This window comes from Pteropus alecto, unplaced genomic scaffold, assembly GCF_000325575.1.
Source record: "Pteropus alecto unplaced genomic scaffold, ASM32557v1 scaffold86, whole genome shotgun sequence".
Classification (NCBI taxonomy): Eukaryota; Metazoa; Chordata; class Mammalia; order Chiroptera; family Pteropodidae; genus Pteropus; species Pteropus alecto.
This window is the reverse complement of record NW_006442109.1, coordinates 25,209,499-25,230,517: the sequence shown is the minus strand read 5'-3', so window position 1 is coordinate 25,230,517 and position 21,019 is coordinate 25,209,499. Positions and strand designations below refer to the sequence as shown.

At 49.4% G+C, this 21,019-nt stretch overlaps 3 protein-coding genes and 1 pseudogene across 4 annotated transcripts in view; 3 read left to right on the top strand and 1 right to left on the bottom strand.

The window, feature by feature from the left end:
* Positions 1-935: 935 nt before the first annotated feature.
* Positions 936-4,235, top strand: DUOXA2 (dual oxidase maturation factor 2). The gene is made up of 6 exons (XM_006920410.1): positions 936-1,082; positions 2,199-2,256; positions 2,518-2,652; positions 2,900-3,113; positions 3,478-3,692; positions 4,042-4,235. Exons 1-6 carry the CDS (start codon positions 936-938, stop codon positions 4,233-4,235), a joined length of 963 nt encoding a protein of 320 aa, XP_006920472.1.
* Positions 4,236-5,446: 1,211 nt separating this feature from the next.
* On the bottom strand, positions 5,447-8,809 carry DUOXA1 (dual oxidase maturation factor 1). 2 transcript variants are annotated; one of them, XM_006920408.1, is made up of 6 exons: positions 8,650-8,809; positions 8,268-8,325; positions 7,472-7,606; positions 7,003-7,216; positions 6,538-6,755; positions 5,447-5,733 (listed from the first exon to the last, which is right to left on the bottom strand). In XM_006920408.1, exons 1-6 carry the CDS (start codon positions 8,794-8,796, stop codon positions 5,477-5,479), a joined length of 1,029 nt encoding a protein of 342 aa, XP_006920470.1. In that variant the 5' UTR covers positions 8,797-8,809; the 3' UTR covers positions 5,447-5,476. The 2 variants fall into 2 exon arrangements, with proteins under 2 accessions (XP_006920470.1, XP_006920471.1); XM_006920409.1 differs by lacking the exon at positions 7,472-7,606 and having other exon boundaries at positions 5,477-5,733; positions 8,650-8,796.
* Positions 8,810-11,058: 2,249 nt separating this feature from the next.
* Positions 11,059-11,181, top strand: LOC112469706 (annotated as a pseudogene).
* Positions 11,182-17,790: 6,609 nt separating this feature from the next.
* Positions 17,791-21,019, top strand: part of DUOX1 (dual oxidase 1) — a 31,329-nt gene continuing 28,100 nt past the window's right edge. Inside the window, 3 exon segments of the mRNA XM_006920407.3 lie at positions 17,791-17,848; positions 20,209-20,292; positions 20,490-20,654. Of these exon segments, the coding sequence (XP_006920469.1) occupies positions 17,791-17,848; positions 20,209-20,292; positions 20,490-20,654 (307 nt within the window).

Sequence of the window (21,019 nt, the reverse complement as noted above, 5' to 3'; positions counted from 1 at the left end):
TCCCCACTCTCCACCCCGTCGAAGAACTAACCCTGACCACAGGAACTCACGAGATACAAGTCTTGTGGGGCATGTCAGTCCCTGGCAGGACTTTACCTCCAGCCTCCGAAGCCCGCCCCCCCCCAAAGCCTCAAATTCCCACTCCCAGCCCCCCAGGAACTGCTTCTCCTACAGGAAGCAGGGAAAGGAAAGCGGCGAGTGAGCTAGAGGCCGGGGCTTGCAGCCCTTCATACCCCACAGTGAATGTCTGTGTATGGACACAAGGGGTGAGAAGATTGAGATCAGGCCACAAGCCCGGATCCAAGCTCTCTGGTTTAGGGCCCCATTCAGGGTCAGAAGTCTTCTTTCCTCTGGGAATCTTTGCATCTCTGCTCTGCTTCCTGCCTCCGCCACCCCACTCCACCCGGCCACCTGCTCCGCAGATCTTCAGCCTCCCCGGAAGCATTCTCACCCTCCTCTCTGGGTTCTCTGAGGTCAGCTGAGCGGTGTCCACTCTGGTCAGACCAGCTCCAGGAGTGAGTATCTGGACTCCCGGCTCTTGCTCCTGCTGAGGAGGATGGGCCCTTCTCATTTGCATAGGGACCGCCCCCTCTCATTTGCAAGATCTCTTCCCGGTAGGACTCGGTTGCCAAGCCCCTATAACCGCTCTGTACTCTGTCCACGCTGCTATAAAAGAGGTCCCCGCCCCGCGCGACTTCCAAACGCAGAGTAAGCCCACAGAGGCGCGAAGCCACAGCCAGCGAGAAATAATCCCGACTCTGCCCTGGCGAGCCGAGGGGCTCAAACTTGACCTGCCCATTGGGTAGCTCCCTAGCACTGAGAAGGCAGGATAAAGAAAAGTGACACGCCACAGACCCCACGGACGCTCTCCCGGCTTAAGCAGACTTGGCTCACCAGCTTCTCGCCTGCACGCACCCGCTCGGCCGGCTTGCAGCATGACTCTCTGGGATGGCGTGTTGCCTTTCTATCCCCAGCCCCGGCATGCTGCCGGCTTCAGCGTCCCGCTGCTCATCGTCATTCTGGTGTTCCTGACCTTGGCCGTCAGCTTCTTGCTCATCTTGCCTGGGATTCGTGGCCACTCGGTAAGGGGGTGCTAGAAGCTCGAGTCTGGGGGTGGAGGGCGTCATGGGCACTTTGTCTCTGGAGGACCCAGGTAAGACTGCAGCAAGGACCTCCATTGAATAGTCACGCTGAGGCACTGAACCTGACCAGCACAGGTGGAGCAGAACACGAAGTCTAGTGAGGAAGCACCCCTTCTCAAGGACAGGGAGAGGTCCCATTTAAGACATCCTAGAGACTGACCCAAACTGGATTATTTAAGAGGCCGCTAATAGTGGGTGTTCCATCCAGTAATTTTAGGGCTGATTCTAGTCTTCTTGTGTTACCAGGGCCTCCTGCCTCTCCTCAGACTGCGGCTCCACTCCCATCCCCACATCCATTCCGTCCTCTAGGTAGTGTCTGTGCTGAATTGAGATGCATGTGTTTTGGTGCCCTCATCCTAAGGACTCAGACACTCCTGCACAGGATTCAAAGTTGTAGCAGACTACTTTCGTGTCTGTGCTGAATTGAGATGCATGTGTTTTGGTGTCCTCATCCTAAGGACTCAGACACTCCTGCGCAGGATTCCTTAGATTTCCCCCTCTCCCAGAACCTTGGTTGTTTGCTTTTCAAGCCTAGGAGGAACTAGCCTCCCTGAATCTTGACCTGCCTTGGTTTCTTGGGAAACTGGTGCACCTAGGAATATCTGAGAGGCTATGTTCCCACCTCCTCTACTTAATGACCAAATCCTGGAGCCTCCCTCTTCTGGGAGAGGTGACCTCTGGCTGCCTAGCACTTCAGGATTCACTGAGTCTCATCATAGCAGTGACTGGAGCAGGAGGCAGAACAAGGACCAGGAGCCAGGTAGCTGTGGGAGCAAAGGTAGTGGTAGAGCACCAGGCAGACAGTCTTGTTGCAAGATGGACTGAGAATAGGGCTGAGGAGGCAGAAGGTCAGAAAACAGAAATACCAGTGGCTCAGAGGAACATGTACAAAAAGCAAGCCTGACTTCAGCCTCAAAACATCAGGAATGTAACTGGGAAAAGGGTGTGGGGCAAGAGAGAGGGGTACTAAAGATCTGGGTGACATGCAGTCATGGGAGGTCTTGGGAACTCTGGATGAGCAGCATCCAGGCTTGACCTGGTTACCTGTTCTTGCAGCGCTGGTTCTGGCTGGTGAGAGTTCTTCTAAGTCTGTTCATAGGCGCAGAAATCGTGGGTGAGTGTATGGTGTAGTGGATGGGGAGAGGCCCTGGGGTGAGGAAGAAGGTGGGCAGAGGGCACTGGGAAAACGGAGAACTGGGGTTGGTTTCTTGCTCCCTCTCTCCATTCTCCAGCTATTTCTAGTGCTCACTCTTCTGCCTTTACCCTGTATACCACATCTCTCTGCAGTGTCCCACCTCCCATCACCACTCTCTCAGCTCCATCTCCCCAGTCTCCTCTCTAACTCTCTCCTCCTATCGTGTACCTCTACCCACAGCCGTGCACTTCAGCGCTGAATGGTCAGTGGGTAGGGTGAGCATCGACACATCCTACAAGGCTTTCAGTGCTGCGCGCATCCGAGCCCACCTTGGTCTGCATGTGGGCCTGGAGGGGATTAATATCACACTCAAAGGTGAGGGGGCTAGGACTAAGCGAACTCCTGGGGTGGGCAGACTCCATGGTTGAGAGAGGGTGGCAGGGACAGCTGCAGGACCTCTCAGATCCAACAGGCACAAAAAGCTTTTGGTCCTCGTGGATTTGTGTTTTCCCCAACTACTGCCAAACCTATTTCTCTTGCACCCCCACTTTCGTATTCGAATCCGCTTAGTTGCTGGGTCCCCTGGCTGTACGCAGCCCCCTGACCCAGCCGGCCTCCTCAGGGAGCCCAGTGCAGCAGCTGAACGAGACCATCAACTACAACGAGCAGTTCAGCTGGCGTCTTGGCAAGGACTATGTCGAGGAATACGAGGAGGCACTGGAAAAAGGACTGCCAGATCCAGTTCTGTACTTGGCGGAGAAGTTCACCGTGAGCAGCCCCTGCGGGCTCTACCGCCAGTACCGCCTGGCGGGACGCTACGCCTCGGCTCTGCTGTGGTGAGTGCTGGAAGGAAGGCAGTGTGTGTGTGTGTGTGTGTGTGTGTGTGTGTGTGTGTGTGTGTGTGTGTGTGTGTGTGTGTGTGTGTGGCGGGGAGTGGGGGCAGCGGGCGGGGAGCCAGAGAACGTGAGCTGCGGTTACAGCCCGATGCACTCGGGGTGAGAATTCCCGCCGCGCGGGTCAGAAAGTCCTGAGGTCCGCACTAACCGTCGGAATCCGGAGAGACTCAGCAACGGCAGGGAGGTCGCTACACCCTTTGGGAGTTTCCGCTGGGCTTCCGCCACCCCACCCCTGGCTTTCGTTCTGGGGTAAGGACAAAAGGCTGGGATAAGCCGGCTCACAGCGCAGCTGGTCCTCCCGCAGGGTGGCGTTCTGCCTCTGGCTCCTCTCCAACCTGCTGTTCTCCATGCCAGTCCCACTCTATGGAGGCCTGATGCTCCTAGCCACCGGCGCCTTTGCGCTCTTCTCTGTCTTCGTCTTCGCCTCCATCTCCAGTGTGCCACTCTGCCGGATCCGCCTCGGCTCTTCCGCGCTCACCACGCACTACGGTGCCGCCTTTTGGGTCACGCTGGCCACGGGTGAGGACCGAGTGGATGGGCTAGGGGCGGCTGGGCATGGGGACGGGATTTTTACTGGTGCGTGCCTTCTAGTTTACAAAATGAGTTCTCCCATATTACTAATTTGCCCCTTTCAATAGTTCGTAGAGGCGGGCACTATTATGCCCGTTTTACAGATGAGTGGAGAGGGTATAGAAGGGTTAGATAACTTGCCCCTTAGCATGCGAACCGTGTATGATGTAATCCATACCAGAGATCTTTCTAAGCGCACAAGTGCGTGTGTCGGGGAAGGAAAAGTGAGGGCTGGCCTCCAACAGAAGGAAGGCGTAGCCCTAACCGGCCCCTTTTCCTCGCGTCCGCGGTGCCGCAGGGGTCCTGTGCCTCCTCCTGGGAGGAGCGGTGGTGAGTCTCCACTACACTCTACCCAGCGCTCTTCGCTCCTTCTTGGACCGAAGCGTCAAGGACCGTGGTAACCAAGAGAGAGGGGGCTCACCTCTGAACTTCAACAACCCACTACACAAGAAATTTGAGGCCTCGGACTTAACGATCAGTACTCATCTGTGAAGGAGACTCAACCTCGGACTCCTACTCCGCCTCCGTACACCGCAGGCCAGGTTCAGTGCCCGCCGGGCCTGGGCCAGGAGACCTCTGGAACTGTGGGAGCTGCGCTGTAGAAGCCCAGGGAAAGGTGGGCGGCCACAGACTTGCACTGTGCACCCTGGCATCTCCCAGGGAGAGCTGTAAATAATTTTTTTTCCTTTTGTTTTTTAAAAAAATTTTCCTCCCATTAAATTCTATGGCGTCACCAGGCTCTTGGGGGACACAGGCCCTCGGGAGACTTCGCTGGGCTGGAGGCAACCTAGAACATTCTCTTTCTGACTTGCCACGATCCCGGATTCTCTCGGTCTGGAGAATCCAGACTAAGCCGTGAAACGCTCTGGGAGAAGGGCGCCCTCTAGTGAGCCCAGACGCGAACCAATCGGAGCAGCATCAGAAAGATGCGCCTCAAGTGGATGGTAAGGCGTAGAGACCAAGCAGATGGCCCTCTCACTGACCCATTGGGCTCCCCCTCCACTGGTCCAGCTAAGTGAGCTAGGAAGGAATGGCGTTTTGGAGTTTATTCACTAACTCCAGTTTATTCACTATGGAATGGTGTCTGAGGCCCAAAGTAGATGTTAGCAAGGCCTAAAAATGTAAGTACTGGGATTTTTAAAAAAGGTCCTTGTCGAGTCTTACGATTTTATTTGGCAAATTTTAGAACTGAAGCTCAAAGGGAATGTGGCGCAGTTGGTTAATATTGAGGGGAGATGAGAAGTTTAGTTTCTTCTCACTTCCAGTGCTGTCTTTCATTGTACCAAATGGTCGCACAAACTTGGGAAGTAAAGAACAAAGAAGACCCAGGAAAAATAAAAACAAGAGGCGCAGAAGGATGAGAGGGACCACAGGAGAATCACACTGTAACTGCCCCCAATCATTATGTGGGTAAAGCTGAGTTTCAATAAATGACACCTTGAAGAGACTAAGCATCAAAGAAAGGCAGGGTTGCTATGTGGAAACAGGGTCAGCCCCTGCTTGGTTTTACCATGTGACAGGGTTTATGGGCAGCTCTAATATGTTCAGCACCTTAGGGCTTTTGTTTTTTAACATCAATAAGTAGAGCCTCCTTTTTCTACTCCACTTATAGACTGAGGCTGAGGGCTGATATAACCCATTCTGTGGGCAGTTCTCATGGATTTATGGGGCTCCAGTGAGGAAGTCACTGGAGCCACACTGGAAAGTCTGAGTGGCCACCAAGGAGAGGGACCTTATAGGGCACAATCAGGCACTCTGGGGTGCTCCTCCTTACAGCATGTCTCGGAGGAAGCCTCAGACAGAGAAATGTCCTGGGACTGGGGACTCTCAGCTGTGGACCGGTAGCGGGGGCTCAGGAGTCCTCCTTCCTCAGGATTCCACTTCAGCCCAGGATTCTCTCCCACACTCTGGTTGAAGAAAGCCTTCAGCCTGTGGGGCTGCATCCTGTGTGCCACTGCCATGGCCAGGCTCAGCAGCACGCAAAGCACTCCTGGGGATGAGGCAATAGGTGTCTCCCTTAGTGATTGTGACACCCTCCCAAGGACATTTTCTCCTAAGAGCATCAGAACAACTCCAAAGGAGGCCTGGCATCCCTACTTCATGGTAACTTGGGCTCAGGGAGATGACCGGCTTGGGGTCATATAGTTGGTGTTGCTCTGTTGTTGTGAGTTATGGACTATAAGCCCAGTGCTCTTTCAATTACATCTCAGGGAGGGAAGGAAGGAGGGAGAGAGAGGGAGACAGACAGATAGACAGACGGGGCGGGGGGAGAGAGAGAGAGAGAGAGAGAGAGATTGGGAAGGTGGGGGAGAGGGAGAGAGAGCTCTGAAAACAGAAACCCTGGGGAAAGGACAGCAGGGCACAGAGGAGGAGGCATGGGGAGGGGCATGAGGGATAGACACAGTGGGACAGGAGAGGATAATATGACGGCAGGACAATTTAAGGCTATGTGAGGGAGGGACAGAGAAGGGTTCTAGGAATAGGAGACACAGAGAAGAATATTGGAGGAAGCGGGAGGGGCCATGAGATTGGAAGATTTGGGAAAGAGCTGGGTGAAGAGAGTTGAGGACATAAGAGGGAGAGAGGACACAGGCTACTAAGAATATACAAGGAGGGAAGGGGAGTGGAACTGTGGAGAGAAAACCCGGAGATAAGGGATATGAGAGGGATCAGGCTTTAAAGAGGGGAAAGGCATTCTGGCCCCCAGACTCTCAACCCCACCAGCATAGTGGTCCCTGACCCTTCCTCCCTGGCCCTAAGCTCTTCAGTGCCTGTCTTCAAGGCTGAGCCTCACCTGTGGTCAACGTGATCCAAAAGGCAGGCCCAAGGCGAGTTTGCAGCACTGCACTGCCCAGGCGCAGGGGACAGGGTTGGGTAAGTGATGTGGCAATGGAGAAGAAAAGCAGTCCCAACAGCTGGAAGATCCCCGTGGCCAGCAGCATGTGGCCTCCGTATAGCAGCACAGGCATGGACAGCATCACGTTGGCCAGCAGCCAGCAGAGGAATGCTACCCTGGAGAGCCAGGACCTGGTGAAAGCTGACCCAAGCACCTCTGCCTGGAGGGACCCAGGTAGAGACTAAGGGACTCAAGGATACCCCAAAGATGTGAGGTAGGGTTTCTGCCTGTGGGCTTCACAACAGAGTACTGTGGTGACTGGTGCCAGCCTGTCCAATCAGGGACCTTCACATGAGTGAAGGAGAGATGGCTAGGAACCCTGTTCCTGGGTCTAGGCCAGCAGGACCTCTATCTTACCCTTACCACAGAATGGCTGAGGTGTAGTGTCCTGCCAGGCGATACTGGCCATGTAGACCACATGGGCTGTTCGGGGAGAACTTCTCTGCCAGGTAAAGCACAGGGTCTGGCAGCCCCTTCTCCAGCGCCCTTGCATACTCCTCAGCATAGTTCTCGCCTAGGCGCCAGGTGAACTCCTCATTGTAATTGATGGTCTCATTCAGCTGCTGCACTGGGGTCCCTGGAAAATGGGGCAGCTGTGTTTGGCAGGGACCCAAGGGCCAGAGTGGGGCATTTGCCTAGGTAGGGGCTCACCACACCAGGCAAAAGGACAGGAGCTGGTCTCAATGGAGAGAAGTCAGCTTCCAAGGCCTGAGAATGTCCCCTCCTAACCATCCCACCATCCTGTCTGTAGCTCTTTAGACCATACCAGACTAGATCCCAAAGATACAGAGCAGAGCCTTCTCCTCCCTCACAGGTAAGAGCCCTCCCTCACCTGTGAGTGTGATGTTGACTCCTCTAAGCCCAAGCTGCAGGCCAACATCAGCGCTGATCCACTGGGAACTGAAGGCTTTATATGATGTGTTGGTGCTGACCTGGCCCACGGACCACTCAGAACTGAAATTCACAGCTGAGGTTGGGGAGTTGGACATGTGGGAACTCAGGGAAGCCTAGGCATTGCTGGATTAGAGTTAGAAGGAGAGCTACAAGGGGACCGTGTCTGCTTTGTTCACAATTGTGTATATCCATTAACTGGCCTAGTGTCTGGTTGGTTTGCCAACAATATGTGGAATGAATAAATGGAACAGAATCCAAGATTTCCCTTGGTCATACTCCTCTCACCCCTCTCTCCCTTCCTCCCCCCATTTAAGGAGAGCTACTCAAATAGCTGGGAGAGGAAACATTAACATGATAAATAAACTGTTCTGGGCAAACACAGACTTTCCATCTCTACTATTTGCCTAATTCTCAAAGCAAAGCAAGCAGCCCTCTCCCATTTCCTCCCTCCAGTCTCCAAAGACCTTCTCCCCACAGACATTCATTTTGACCTGCTTTCCTCCAAATAAAATGTTAGGAAGGTTGAAGAGATGCATCCAGGATGGTTTCCCAGAGCCCACACCCCTCAGGGCAATGGTAAGAGTGAGGGGCTAAGGCCATGCTGAGGGAGGCATGTCTAGATGACCACCCTGAAGCAGAAACTGCCATGGAGAAACAAGGAGAGGCCAGGCAGGATGCTGAGGGACCGAGGTGGGTCAGAGGCACTGTCCAAGTCAGGTATGCTTCATACTCACCCAGGATCACAGCCCCAATGAATAAGCTGGTCACCACCCGCAGCAGCCAGAATAGCCTCTGATCCATAGGGGGAGGAGGAGCGGTGTTAGGAAGGAGCACTCTCCTTCCAAGTCCACAAGTCCACCCTTCCTCTTTCCAGACTTGGGGAGAGTGTTCTAAACCTGAGGTCACTTGGTCAATGGAGATCAGAGTACCTGGCACATAGCAAGTGCTCAAAAACCATCTGTTGAATCAATGAGTAGGGGAGCTCTCTGTTGGGGAGGGGTGCTTTCTCAGGACTGCAGCGTCTTTCCTGAGTTTGGGTGTATTCAGAGAGTCTGGTCCCCTCACCTCAAGGCCAAGGTCTCTCTGGGGCTGGGGTCTCCAGGGTTCGTTTCTCACCATTTTGCCCCGAATGCCAGGCAGGATGATGATGAAGGTGACCAGTGCAGTCAGAAAGATGGTGATGATGATGGCCAAGGTAGTGTCCATTGAGAAGGTTGGCTTGGGGCCAGGATAGAAGGGGAATGTGTGTCCGAAAGCAGCCATTTTGGTGAGGTCGTGCAGGAGAGATGGATGCTGTACAACAACAATAGATGTTTACTGAGTGCCTTCTATGTGCCAGGCACTGTTCTTGCTGCTGGAGATACAGTCAAGAATACACCAAACCAGGCCCCTCTTCTCTGGAGCTCACCAGACTCCACCGTTACTGCCATTCCACTGCCCCTCAGCCATCCAGCTCCCCGTGTGTTTTGGCTGTGAGTGAATGAGGGTCTTGGCATTCAGTCTCTGTTGCCCTATGCTCCCTTCCTAACCCCAGGTCCCCTAAATCAATGCCACCACTACCCTCAAGGCTTCTCTGCTTCCTCTGGGACTGTCTTAAGAAAATAATTCTTTTTTTTTTTTTTTTAATCTCCCTTAGGCCTCCAGCACAAGCAGACAGATTGTAGAACACAAAAAGAGCTATGTTTACTATCAAGTAAAGGCATAAGGGTGAAAGATGGTGTTACAGATTACAAAAAGATTGGCTTTCTTTCTCAGTTCCCAAAGGAACAAAGGCCAGACAGCTCTCCTAAGCACATAATTCAATTACATCATCAGAGGGCTGATTCCCAGACCTGGCACTGCCCACTCTGGTCTGTCCAGCTCTCTCAAGCACCTGGCTTCTGCTCTGGCAACTCTAGAACAATCAAGCTGAATTGAGTTTACCTCAATAAGTACTGAAGGATCACCCACCCTCCACCAGGCACAGTGCTAGAGCCAGATGTCCCTCTACCCCACACATCAACAGCAGCCTTCCTCCTTGACTTAAATTCCCAGGCCTCATTTCAGCTCAAACCCTGGCTCAGCTCTTCTCTGCTTGTCCTGTGATCTCAGAGCTAGTTTGACGTATATGACAGACGATATTATTATGTGTGAGAGAGAGAGAGAGAGAGAGAGAGAGAGAGAGAGAGAGAGAGAGAGAGAGAGAGAGAACGAGAACTAAGTAAACCATGACAGCCATTTTTTTCTTTTCTTTTTTTTGGGCGGGGAGGGTGTTTTGTTTTCAAATTTTTACCTTTTTTGTTGTTGTTGTTGTTGTTGTTGTTTTTCTTTCATTTCTAATATTTTTTTTTCATGTTTAGTTCTCTGTACATGACAGTCATCATTATACCTCAATTCCATGATATGCCTCAACTTCAGAGATGTCAAAAAGTGAAAAGAAATGCATCCTATAATCAATGATCCCTGCTCCACTCATTTCCCTGCGTAGGACCTATACAGGGACTTGGGTTTGCCCAGGAGGCTCCATGACTTATAGTCTGACCAGATAGTGTCTTGTTAAGTGATACAGTGAAAGAATAAGCTTCGGAGTTAAGCAGCTCTGTGTCAGAATTCCACCTCTGCCTCTTGCAAGTTACCTGACCTCTACAGAGACTTGGTTTTACTAAAAAAATAGGGATGATAATAATGTTTACCTCAGAGGGTCATTGTGAGTATGAAATGAGATTGTGTATGTAAAGTGCTAAGAATATTACCTAGAACAGAGTAATATCAATAAATGGAAACTACCAGATTGGGAAGGAAGGGGCATTTCATTACTCCATTTATCTATTTCTCCAGTCTTTTCTGTGGGCTGGAATCAGTTCTGGATCTGGTTCCAGTTCTTTAGTGGCTAATTTATCGTTTTTAAAAAATATATGAACATTTATTATTTATTTTTCATTTAAGTATAGGTAATATACAATATTATATTAGTTATATTAGTTTCAGGTGTACAACAATATAGTGATTCAACATTTTTATACCTTACAATGTGATCACTAATTCTAGTAATCATCTGTTCAATGACTAATTTTTTAACATTAGACAGGCAAATGACAACTTCCTCTGTCCTTGGTTTCCTTATCTGCAAATGAATATGATGATCCATGGGTCCCTTCCAATTCTAAATTCTGTGATTCTCTTATAATACACTATAGCCTTCCCCTCTCCTTCTAAGCTGGCCATCTCCTTGTGCTCTCTCTGGGGGTAGCATGATATCAGCAAAGAAACAGAAAGATGGATGGTTTTAACTTTTAATCCTGTCCCATAACCTCTGAGTCTCAGTTTTAACATGTAGTTTTGCTTTTTTCTTAACTTGTAAACTCTTCCATCCCAGAGAAATGGGTATCTCCTTTTCTCCTGGGCTCTGCCCCTAGTCCTGCCTGCCTTCACCACCACCTTTTTCATCAGTTATCCCTTCTCTTTGAAACTTCGCAGCTCCTCTTTCTCCTCTGGCTCCTTCTCTCAAGGAGATGCTTAAATTTCTCTCCTATCAAGAACACAAGAGTCTACGGCTATGCTACCCTGAACAAACCCAATCCCATCTGATCTCGGAAGCTAAGCAGGGTTGGGCCCGGTTAGTTAATACTTGGATGGGAGACCACCTAGGAAGACCAGGTGCTGTAGGTGTAAAAAATAAAAAAATAAAGGATTGTAAGCTGACAACGTCCTTGCAATCTGTGAGGTCAACCAAGGGTTGCCTCGCCTATAAATAAATAAATAAATAATAAACAAACAAACAAACAAACAAATAAATAAGAACACTAAGAAAAAGGACTCTCTCCCTTAACCTTCTGGGTCCCCTCCAGCTACCATCTTATTCCATTCTCTCCCTTTCACAGTCAGGCTTTTGGGAGAATAGTTCATGTTGATATTACCACTGCCTTATCTCCTCTCCTCATTGCGATCTGACTTTTCCCCATGCTCAACTTCTCCATTAGGTCACCAAGCGCTAAATCCAAAGAGAAGTTTTCTCTTTTCATCCTTTGTGACCTGTCTGTGGTATTTGACACTGTGGATCATTCTCTCTTTCTTCAAACTTTTCCTACTAGGACATCTATGACACCATGTTCTCCTGGGCCTCCTGCCTTTGGCCATCCTTTTGTGAATCCTTTGCCAGTTCTTCCTCCCTCTTAAATGTTTATGCGCTCCAGGATTCTATCTTGGCTCTCTTCTTTTAGCAGTCCTTATGATTCCCTGGGCAAACTCATTCATTTTCATGGCTGATGCTTCTTGAATCTATGTCTCTAGGTAGGCCACCTACCTGGGCTCCAAACACAAAAGGGTCAATTCATCCATGGGTATTTTCACTTGGATGTTCTACAGATGCCTCAGATTTAACAGGTCCCAAACTGAATTCACTGTCTCTATTTTGCTTTTGATTCCGTTTTCTTTGTCTCTTTAGTGGTCTCTCCACCTCATCAATCAAATAAGTCAGAGACCTGGAACATCTTACCTCCTAAATATTTCTAGAAACCATCCATCCATGCATTTCCTTCCCTACTGTCTCTGCCCTAATTCAGCTTCATCTGTCTTGCCTGGTGCCAGAACAATTTTTCTAAAAGCAAATATAATTATTTCACGTTTTTGCTCTGGGTAAAATATAATCTTCTCACCATTACATAGAAAGTCCTTTGTGATCTGGTCCCACCTACCCTTCTACCTCCATCTTTCACCCAGTCTAATCTCTAGCCACACTGAACCTACTGGCCTCTCCCTGAATCGGACATGCTCTTTCAAGCCTTCGTTCCTTTGTATATGCTATTTCCTCTGCCTGAAATGCTCTTACCTTCTTGGCAAACTCATTTTCACCCTTCAAGTCTCAGCTTGTGTTAACTCCTCTGTGAAATTTCCTCTGACATCATTGGGCCAGTATGGACGTTCCTACCTCTAACGTTCTGATTGCATTTTGAACATTCCTCCACAATCCCAATAATTACATTATACTCTGATTGTTTGAACATCTCTCCCCCTTTAGCTTCTAATCTCTTTAAGGTCAGGGGGACTTTGTCTTTCCATCTTTGCATCTTCTGCATGTAGCATATACTGATGGGTCTGTGGATCAAATGAATGAATACATTAATATGTTCCTCTCCCTCCAAATGGTATCTTCTATTTTCACACACAAGAGGGAGCTATGCTCCTTCATTGCCCTATACTATACTCATTCAGCGTTTACCGAGTATCACCAATATAGGGCTATGCACTGGGAAGGAAGGAATTTGACCATCCCTGTCAATTTTTAATACTTTCACAAAATTTTCAGAAAGCCTCTTCAATAGTCGGAGTCTCTAAAGCATAAATGTTCATGTTTAACTGAATCTGAAACACACATTTCAACTCTAGCTGAAGATGAGTAACTAAGAATTTGTGGATCAAATTACTGTAAAATATGTGATTGTAATATTTATTTTAAAGCAATGTTTATTGGTCTAAGAATATTTTTTACTTATAACACCTAGACTGAAGCCATTAGAATTTTGATGGAAGGCTGTGTGTGTGTGTGTGTGTGTGTGTATAGGCTATGAAATGTAGATTATCTTGGTTAGTAAGATAGGAAGATAGAGCAAGTTTGCTAATAGTAAGAATACATGTTATATGCTAGAATTTCAAAATCAACTATTTGCAATATAAGCAAATAATAATAGTGTAATGTATTTTGGTTGGGTCATATATTAACATTATTTCTGCATTTATTTGAAAGGGAGGTTATAAAATATTTTACAAGAATGGCTCATCACTATTAACATGGTGTGTCTAAGAAACACTAACAAAAGGTTTTCTATATCTTAAGTACAGAAGAACAATGTTAACTTATTTACAATTCTCCAAAATATTAAAGATGACTAAAGCTAAAAGACAGTTGGTGGATAAAATTTGCCTTGATTAATTTCTTCTCATTCAATTTTTCAGAGTTTCCAAGAGCTCTCATTGGTGATATACAACTACTAATGAATTAGGTCTTCCTTAATCTACATTGCCTACTTTAATTTTTCATGACCCTGATCTTAATTTGATCTTAATTATTAAGCTAACAGGTCACCTGCATGAAGAGGTAGGACTTAAATGAAAAGTTCCCACATCCAGGAATCCTGCTTTTCCTCCAAAGCTTATAGTTGCCCTCAGGAACGTCTTTCTCCCTGGCTTGCCAAGGAGGGTCTGATAGTAGAATTTCTTCTACTCTGATAAAAATGTCGTGTCAGTCTTCACTTGACCCACTTCTCCCCTAGTTTACCACTATGACTGGTACATATACATAATGGATATTGATATAAATAAGCACAAGATACAATCAGACACATATCTACAAGTTCATATAAATGGAAATACAGGCACAGGAAAGAAGTAGTTCTCAGTAACATAGACATCTAGACATAAAAACCTTCCAGAGGCTCCTATGACAAAACTGGGGTGCTTTCTCACTGGGGCAAGACCAATCCTCACAGTTTAGGGTCCTCCTTTCTCACCTGGCCTGAAGACGTGAGGGACACTTTTTACTTTTCTAAAGTCCCTTAGAATACTGAAGCATTTCTCACAGCTGTATTTCAGACACAGTAATCCAATTCTTACCTACCACAGGATGAAGTAGGGTTCTCATGTATGTATAAGGGATGGGCAAGAGATAGTTGCAATCTTTAAGAAAACTCATCCTAGTATAAAGCTCCAGTCTTCTGCATCCAAAGTTCTCATGTGCTTAGTGCTTCATGGTCTTTCGTAGCTTGACGGGTATTTCTTCCTGAAGTCTCTCCCTGCCCACCACCCCCATCTTCTGGAACCCAAAGAGTAAAGACTACTAATTATCTACAAAGGATGGCACACCTGGAGTTTCCAAGAGTTCTCATTGGTGATATACAGCTACTAGAATGTGATGGTTTATTTCTCTGGTTGGGATTGACTCCATTCAAAGTTTACAGCTCTGGCTGGCTAAGGGGACCCTGTCAAGAACTCCTATCCTAGCCTTTCTTTTTCAAGAATGTTGGCGGGGTGGGGGTGGGGTGGGGGGCATGTGTATGTGTGTTGCTGCAGCAAAGGAGAAATTAAGAGAAACAGAACAAGATCTGAAAAGTAGGTTGAGGCAGGAATCCCCAGTAAGCGCTAAGGTGGGGAAGGATCCCAGGGGTGCTGAATCACGTCAGCCAAACCATCCAGACTCTAGTTAAGCCAGAATAAGGATTTGATGTCTGTAAACTTTGTGTTGTTTATGGCCTGTCTTATGAGGTTTTTCTTGTCCCCTCTTAGTTTCTTACCAAACTTTCTCTTTAAAGATCTGAATTCAATTTTGGGTGGACACAAAAGTGCGTCCTAGGGGCCAGAGTGAGGTCGACACTTCAAGGCCCTCTCCCAAACCCAACGGGACCGCACAGACCCCCAGCAGCTGCATCCCAGCCACTCACACGAGACTAAGGTTCCCTACCTTCACCTCTTCCAAACAATGCGTGCGTGGCAGCTCGCGCCGCTGGCCTCCTCCTCGTGGAATCTCACACGCAGCACTCCTGGGAGTAGGATCAGGGAGGGGACCCGGTCCGGAAGTTCTGTCACCAAAGCGCAATGCCCTTTCTCTATGTGGGGCTCCCTTCCATCTTCCACTCTTCTAATTCACTTAAGGACCAGGCTATGACCGGACAAACCGGGTTCGGGATCGTCCCCTGCCTCCTACTCCAAGTCACTCGGCCTTTTCAGACCACACCCCAGGCTCTGCTGCACTGTCTTCTACCCAGGCCCGGCGCAGAGAAGGGACAGGTGCCTATCTCCTCCACAGCCATCCCTCCAACCCCTCCTTTTCCTCTCCCCATGCCCAAACCCTAGGCAGCTCCAGCACAAACCTAGCGATGCAGTCTGGGGTCCTGCGGGGCGCGGTAAGACTCCCCCGAGATCGCACGAGGAACACGAGGTGGGAAGTGGTTACGGCAGACTCCGACAGGGCCTGAGGACGGTGCCTTACTTGGATGCCTGGCCAGGTCTGCGGGCAGACTTCTTGGTCTTAGAGCCCAGATCCGACGGTTTGGAGAGGATTTGGGGAGTGCCTCCCCGTCCCCCGCACCCTCTCGGTCCTCCGCCCTCTCCCAGCCCCAGCAGACCTGTAGAAGCAGACTTGCCCTTTTTGCCCACCACGTGGCCGCACTAGCAGAGCCCTGCAAGCACGTGCAGTCTCACTTTTCGGGCTCCGATCCCCTCGGAGCACCTCTGCCGGTCGCAGCCTCACCGGCTTCTATCCCGCCCCACTCCGCCCCGCCCCGCCTTAGGACTGGGGCGCGCCGTCCCCTTTTCACTCCCCAGTCCCGCCCGCCCCGGCGCAGAGCAAGAGAGGGAGCCGGACCAGAGCAGGCATCGCCGGCCCAGTTGCGAGCCAGGCAGGAGCTAAGCCGCAGTCTCGGCTCCGGACGCTCCAGACGCAGGTCAGATCCAGGACGGCTTCTCTGGGCCCCGTGGGTCTGGGTGCTCTGGGGAAGGGAGTCCCAGAGACATGGTTGCGGCAGAGTGTGCCCCAGCTCCGCCGCGGGGAATTCCAGTGTGACCTCCCTCCCCCGTCCCTCGTGCCTCCGTTCTTAGCCAGAGGTTCCAGTGGGCCCTGTTAGAGCCTATCTTCCATCCCACCAAGGTTTTGGAAAACTGGATTCTTTGGAACCTGGGTATGTTGGGTGACCTAGTTTGCTTGGGCCTATGGGAATCTTTCTGGATCTCCTCTTGGCACCAGGGCATCATGCTAGAAAGGGAATTTGGGGCTTTCAGAGACCAGGCTTTCCTGTTCAGTCCTTCCTTGGGACCAAGTTGGAATCCCTATGGCCTTGACTCATCTTTCCCCGCCCCAGGGTCACCACTCTAGGACTTCAGGCTGGAAAAGTAGTCATGTAGGCAGACCTACATGTGCTCTCTCTCTGGCTCTGCCACTGCCTGGGGCATCACTGCCCTGTCATGAGGTTGTGCTTGCTTTCAAGGTTGTTGGGAAGTTACTGAACCGATGTTGCTGTGTAAATCGTTGTGGCTACTCACAGGCAAGGAGTAGTTATTAAGCATGTCTACCTTCCCTTTCAGGTTGTCCTTAGCCTGAAAGCTCACTGCACGCTTTTATAGATTGAATGATATATTGACATCTGGGGTCAAGGATCCAGAAATCAGAGTGGGGGTGGGGGAGGGAGGCAGGACATCCTAGATCAGGGAAGGACTGTTGTGGCCACTTTGGCATGTCCAGCCTTGCAGCTTCAACCATCCAGAGCCCTGCTTTTCACAAGCTATCAAAGGTTTCTAGGATAGAGTTGGTAGAATGCAAAGCTTTTGAATTATGACAGGGCCTAGGTTTTTTCATATAATTGGAGATAGCAAGTGGGGATGAGGTAACCCTCTGGGTTCCCCCCTCTGTGACTAGACAACCTGTCCAGGAACCCTAAGAGTTTAGCTGGAAATGAGGCTTTCCCTGAGCTCCCATGTTCCTCCACCAGATAGTTTCTCAGCCCCCTGCCTTTAAGAGGTCTTCACTGGCCTGAGGCACTCCCTGTGTCATTCCGGCGTCCCAGTCTGAGTTCTCTGCTGCCTCTGTTTCCCTGTTGTCACTAGGTGACTTTTTGGCCTGGGGAGAGAGAGCAGGAAGCTGGCATTGAGCACACAAACCCCTGAGTCCACACAGAGGAGCCAAACTCCAGACCACTCTTTCTATATTACATTTATGTAACATCTGCTACTTTTTATCCTCACCTTTGATTCTAGAAACCACACTAGGAAATAGACAGTTCAGGAAGGTTTACCCCCACAGCCGGAAAAGAAAACCAAGGTTCAGACCAGAAAAGTGACTTGCCTAAAATGCACACAGTGCATTTTAGCAGCACCCTATCCTGGCCTCAGCCCAGTGTCCTGGCCCCCAAGCAAGGCTTGTTCCAAAAATAACACTGCAGGAAGCTTGGCCAGAGCAATGTTTTCCAGTTAATTTTAGGAGGTAAAATCCAGAAACACAGGGATTTCTCTTTGCTTCAGTCATCACTAATCTCCAGTACTTAGTTCCATGCCCACTACATAGTATGCACCCATCAAATATTTGTTAAATGAAAGATTTTTGGAAGGGAGCTAGGCTTCTGCTTTGTGCTACTCACTGTGGCCTTGGCCTAGCCCCACGCCTTGATTCATAGGGACCTGCAGAGGCCCTGACCTGACTTTCCTGAACTACTTGGGCTCATTCTCTCTGTCTTCTTTTTCTAGGGTCTCCATTTTAAGATATTCTAACACCTGAGCCTTGTTATCATTTTCATCATGGGCTTCCACCTGACTATGGCATGGACACTCCTGCTCGGGGCATTGATGCCCATGGGTGAGTACAGATAGCTAGGCGCAGAGGAACCCAGTATCTTCTAGGCTCCTCCAAGGAGAGAAGCTGTATCATATTCATCTCTGTATCCTTACTCCCTAGCTAACACAACAGCCTACACATAGTAGGTGCTCATTTCCAGCTTGTTGACTAGATGGATGGATAATGGAATGAAATATTTCTTCAAATACACAGAATTAGGGAGCCTGCAACTTATGTGTCAGCACTTTCTATTTAATTCCTTACAGTCTGGGACCCTTTCTCTCTCCCTCATCTTCTTTCCTCATAAAGGACGAGATAAATAGAAAAAGATTGATTAGACATACAAAAAAATAAAGGACCTTGGGGTCAGATTGGACTGAAAGTTAATTTCTCCAAAGGGAAGCCACTGATGTTTTTGAACAATATGGTTGGGAAAAACAACAACAACAACAACAACAACAACAATAAACTACTATCCACAAGAGTTTCATCTTGTTACCTTCAGCTTTGGATGGTATCTAAGGCCATTCTCTGTAGTCTGCATCTCTGAGGAGGGAAGTGGGCTTAGGGTGACACAACTTAGGCTAAAAAAAGCAAGCTCCTGATCATCAGAGGTTGGGGATGCAAGAACAGGGAGCAAAGAAAAGCTGTAGAATGATCTGTCTTGGTTGGGGGTATAAGATGATGAGATGGTCCCTGTAGCTTCTCCCTCGCCAGAGCTGCTCATATTCTCATTCCTTCCTCTCTATGCCTTGGCCTTGGTTTTTCCTTTTCTCACCATCTCTTGCCTCTTATTCCCAAGAGGCATTCCCCGCTACATCCTCCCCAAGAGGTCCCCCCACCTTGTTCTGCCACCAGTTCATCTTATTTTAGAAATCACATGTATGTGGCTGCCTGGCATTTTGGCCCCTTAGTTGAGTTCTGTAGGTGTGAAGAATTTTTTTCCTTCCTCTCTTTTAGGTTCTTTGGTCTGTCTAATAATCAAATTGGCATAAGCCATATTAACAGGAGAAAAACAAATTTAATTTCATAAATAGGAGAGCCCTATAAAAATTGGAGACCCAAGGTCAAGTTGGGCAGTTGAGGCTTCTATGCCATCCTGAACTGAAGAATGAAATAAGGGCTTGGGGCTTCAAAGGCAAGGAGAGAAATTCATAGGACAATACAAAGAGCAGATGTTTGGTTAGATGTTTACCCTACCATACAGATAAAATGTTATCTCTGGTATTAGCCCTCTTTCTGGGCCAGGCTCCCTATCTAAATTATTTTTGGTGTTAAGGGAGAGGTGAGTTTCTCTGGAGTCTGCTGGTTCTTGATTGCCTTTGCCTCAAAATATTCCACATGCCAAAGTGTCATATTTTAGAGTCACTTATTCTGCTCTCCTTAAGTTCTTTGCTCAAACATCAGGGCCTGACTCATTTTCCTTCTCTGACCTCCTGGTGTGTGTGTGTTGGGTATGGAGCAGAAGGGTAGCTCTGAGATCCTGTCCTTGGTCTGAGAAGGGAGACAATCAGAGACCCTCTGGCCGATGAGAATTCTTTTCTTTGTTCTGTTCTCTGAGGTGAGCAGAGAGGGAGCCTCCTAGTTTGGGGAAAAGAATCTACTGACCAGAAGGACCCCCGCTATATCTGATTCTGGACCCTCCCTCTGTCCCCACTGCTTGAGCTCTTCCCTCCAGTAGCTGAGTGCTCTCTCCCTGGCCCTAGTTTTTTGAGAGTACAGTAGGGTCAAGAGGAGGAAATATGTGGGGGATATGATGCCCCCAAAGAGGAAGAGATGAGGTTATCATTACTGTCAGTCCCTGATTCCACCCAAAAAATCTGGGAAAGAGACCATAGTAGCAAATGGCTCCAAAACCACAGCCCTTGGCCCATACCCTTGTTCTGGACTCTGCTCAGCAGGAGAGGGCCAAGCCCTTCTCCACATTCCATGGGTCATGGAATGACATGTCCCTCCCTGGGTAGAAGAGCGGCTGGCTCTTTCTCTGTGTGATGTCTTACAGCTTGGAATGGCTTCTGTCTGGCCATGTCCTCCAGAAAGCTGAGGTATGAGGGTAGTAGAAGTCTCCTGCATCCTCTTCCCCATTGCCATTCTGCTTCCTCTTTCTCTCTGAGGCCATTTGTCAGCACACTGCACCTGACTACATTCTTTTAGTGCTCCCTGATATGTCCTACCCCACACCCTTGCCCCAGCAGCTTAAAAATTGGGCTTGAATTTGGACATTACTTTGCTCTGGTTATTTCCCTCTGCACCCTACCTCCCACATCTGTGCACTTTCTGCTGCCCCAAGTGCTAGGCTCACAGGACCCATATCCTGCAGGTTTACCCATTCTCTCATGTACTGACTTGCCCAACTGCCCCTTCCTTCTCTCCTCACACAGGAGCTCAGAACCCCATTTCGTGGGAGGTGCAGCGATTTGATGGGTGGTACAACAACCTCATGGAGCACAGATGGGGCAGTAAAGGTGAGTGAGAACAAGGTAGAGACAGAACCCCAGGTTCAGGGTGATACCCACCACTAAGCGGTAAGGGCTGACAATCACCATCAAAGGCTCATCCATTCCTAAGGTTTTAGTATCTGTGGTATGGAGGGAAGCCTGGGAGAGAGGAAGTCTGAAAGTGCACCTGAGAATTCATCCTTGTCTTTACTCTCCCACTTCAGGCTCTCGGCTACAGCGCCTGGTCCCAGCTACCTATGCGGATGGTGTGTACCAGCCCTTGGAAGAACCCCACCTGCCCAACCCCCGAGAACTTAGCAACACTGCCATGAAAGGCCCTGCAGGGCAGGCCTCCCTGCAAAACCGAACAGTGCTGGGCGTCTTCTTCGGTGAGGGCCTCAACCTGCAGGAAAGGGAGGCCAGTGGGGTCAGGCAGCCACCTCTATGTCAGAGGGGGGACTCAGGGAGTGAGGGAGAGAAGTGACCAAGGGTGAGAGAGATGGAGGGGCAAGTGATAGGGTGGGCTAGGTGTGGAAGGAGAGGGAGAAAGTCTGGTTGGGGGAGGCATAAATCTGCCCCACACTGAGCTGTTGATGGGGGTGGGGGTAGAAGCAGGAAGCAGGAGCATGAAAATAATCTGGTAGGGACTCTTGGTGGGATCCTATTCTCACTTGTAGCCCCTGTTGTTCCTAGGACAGGCTCAGGACAAGCTTTTGACTCTGGCAGGAGGGCTGGGAGGATGTCAAATGGGGGT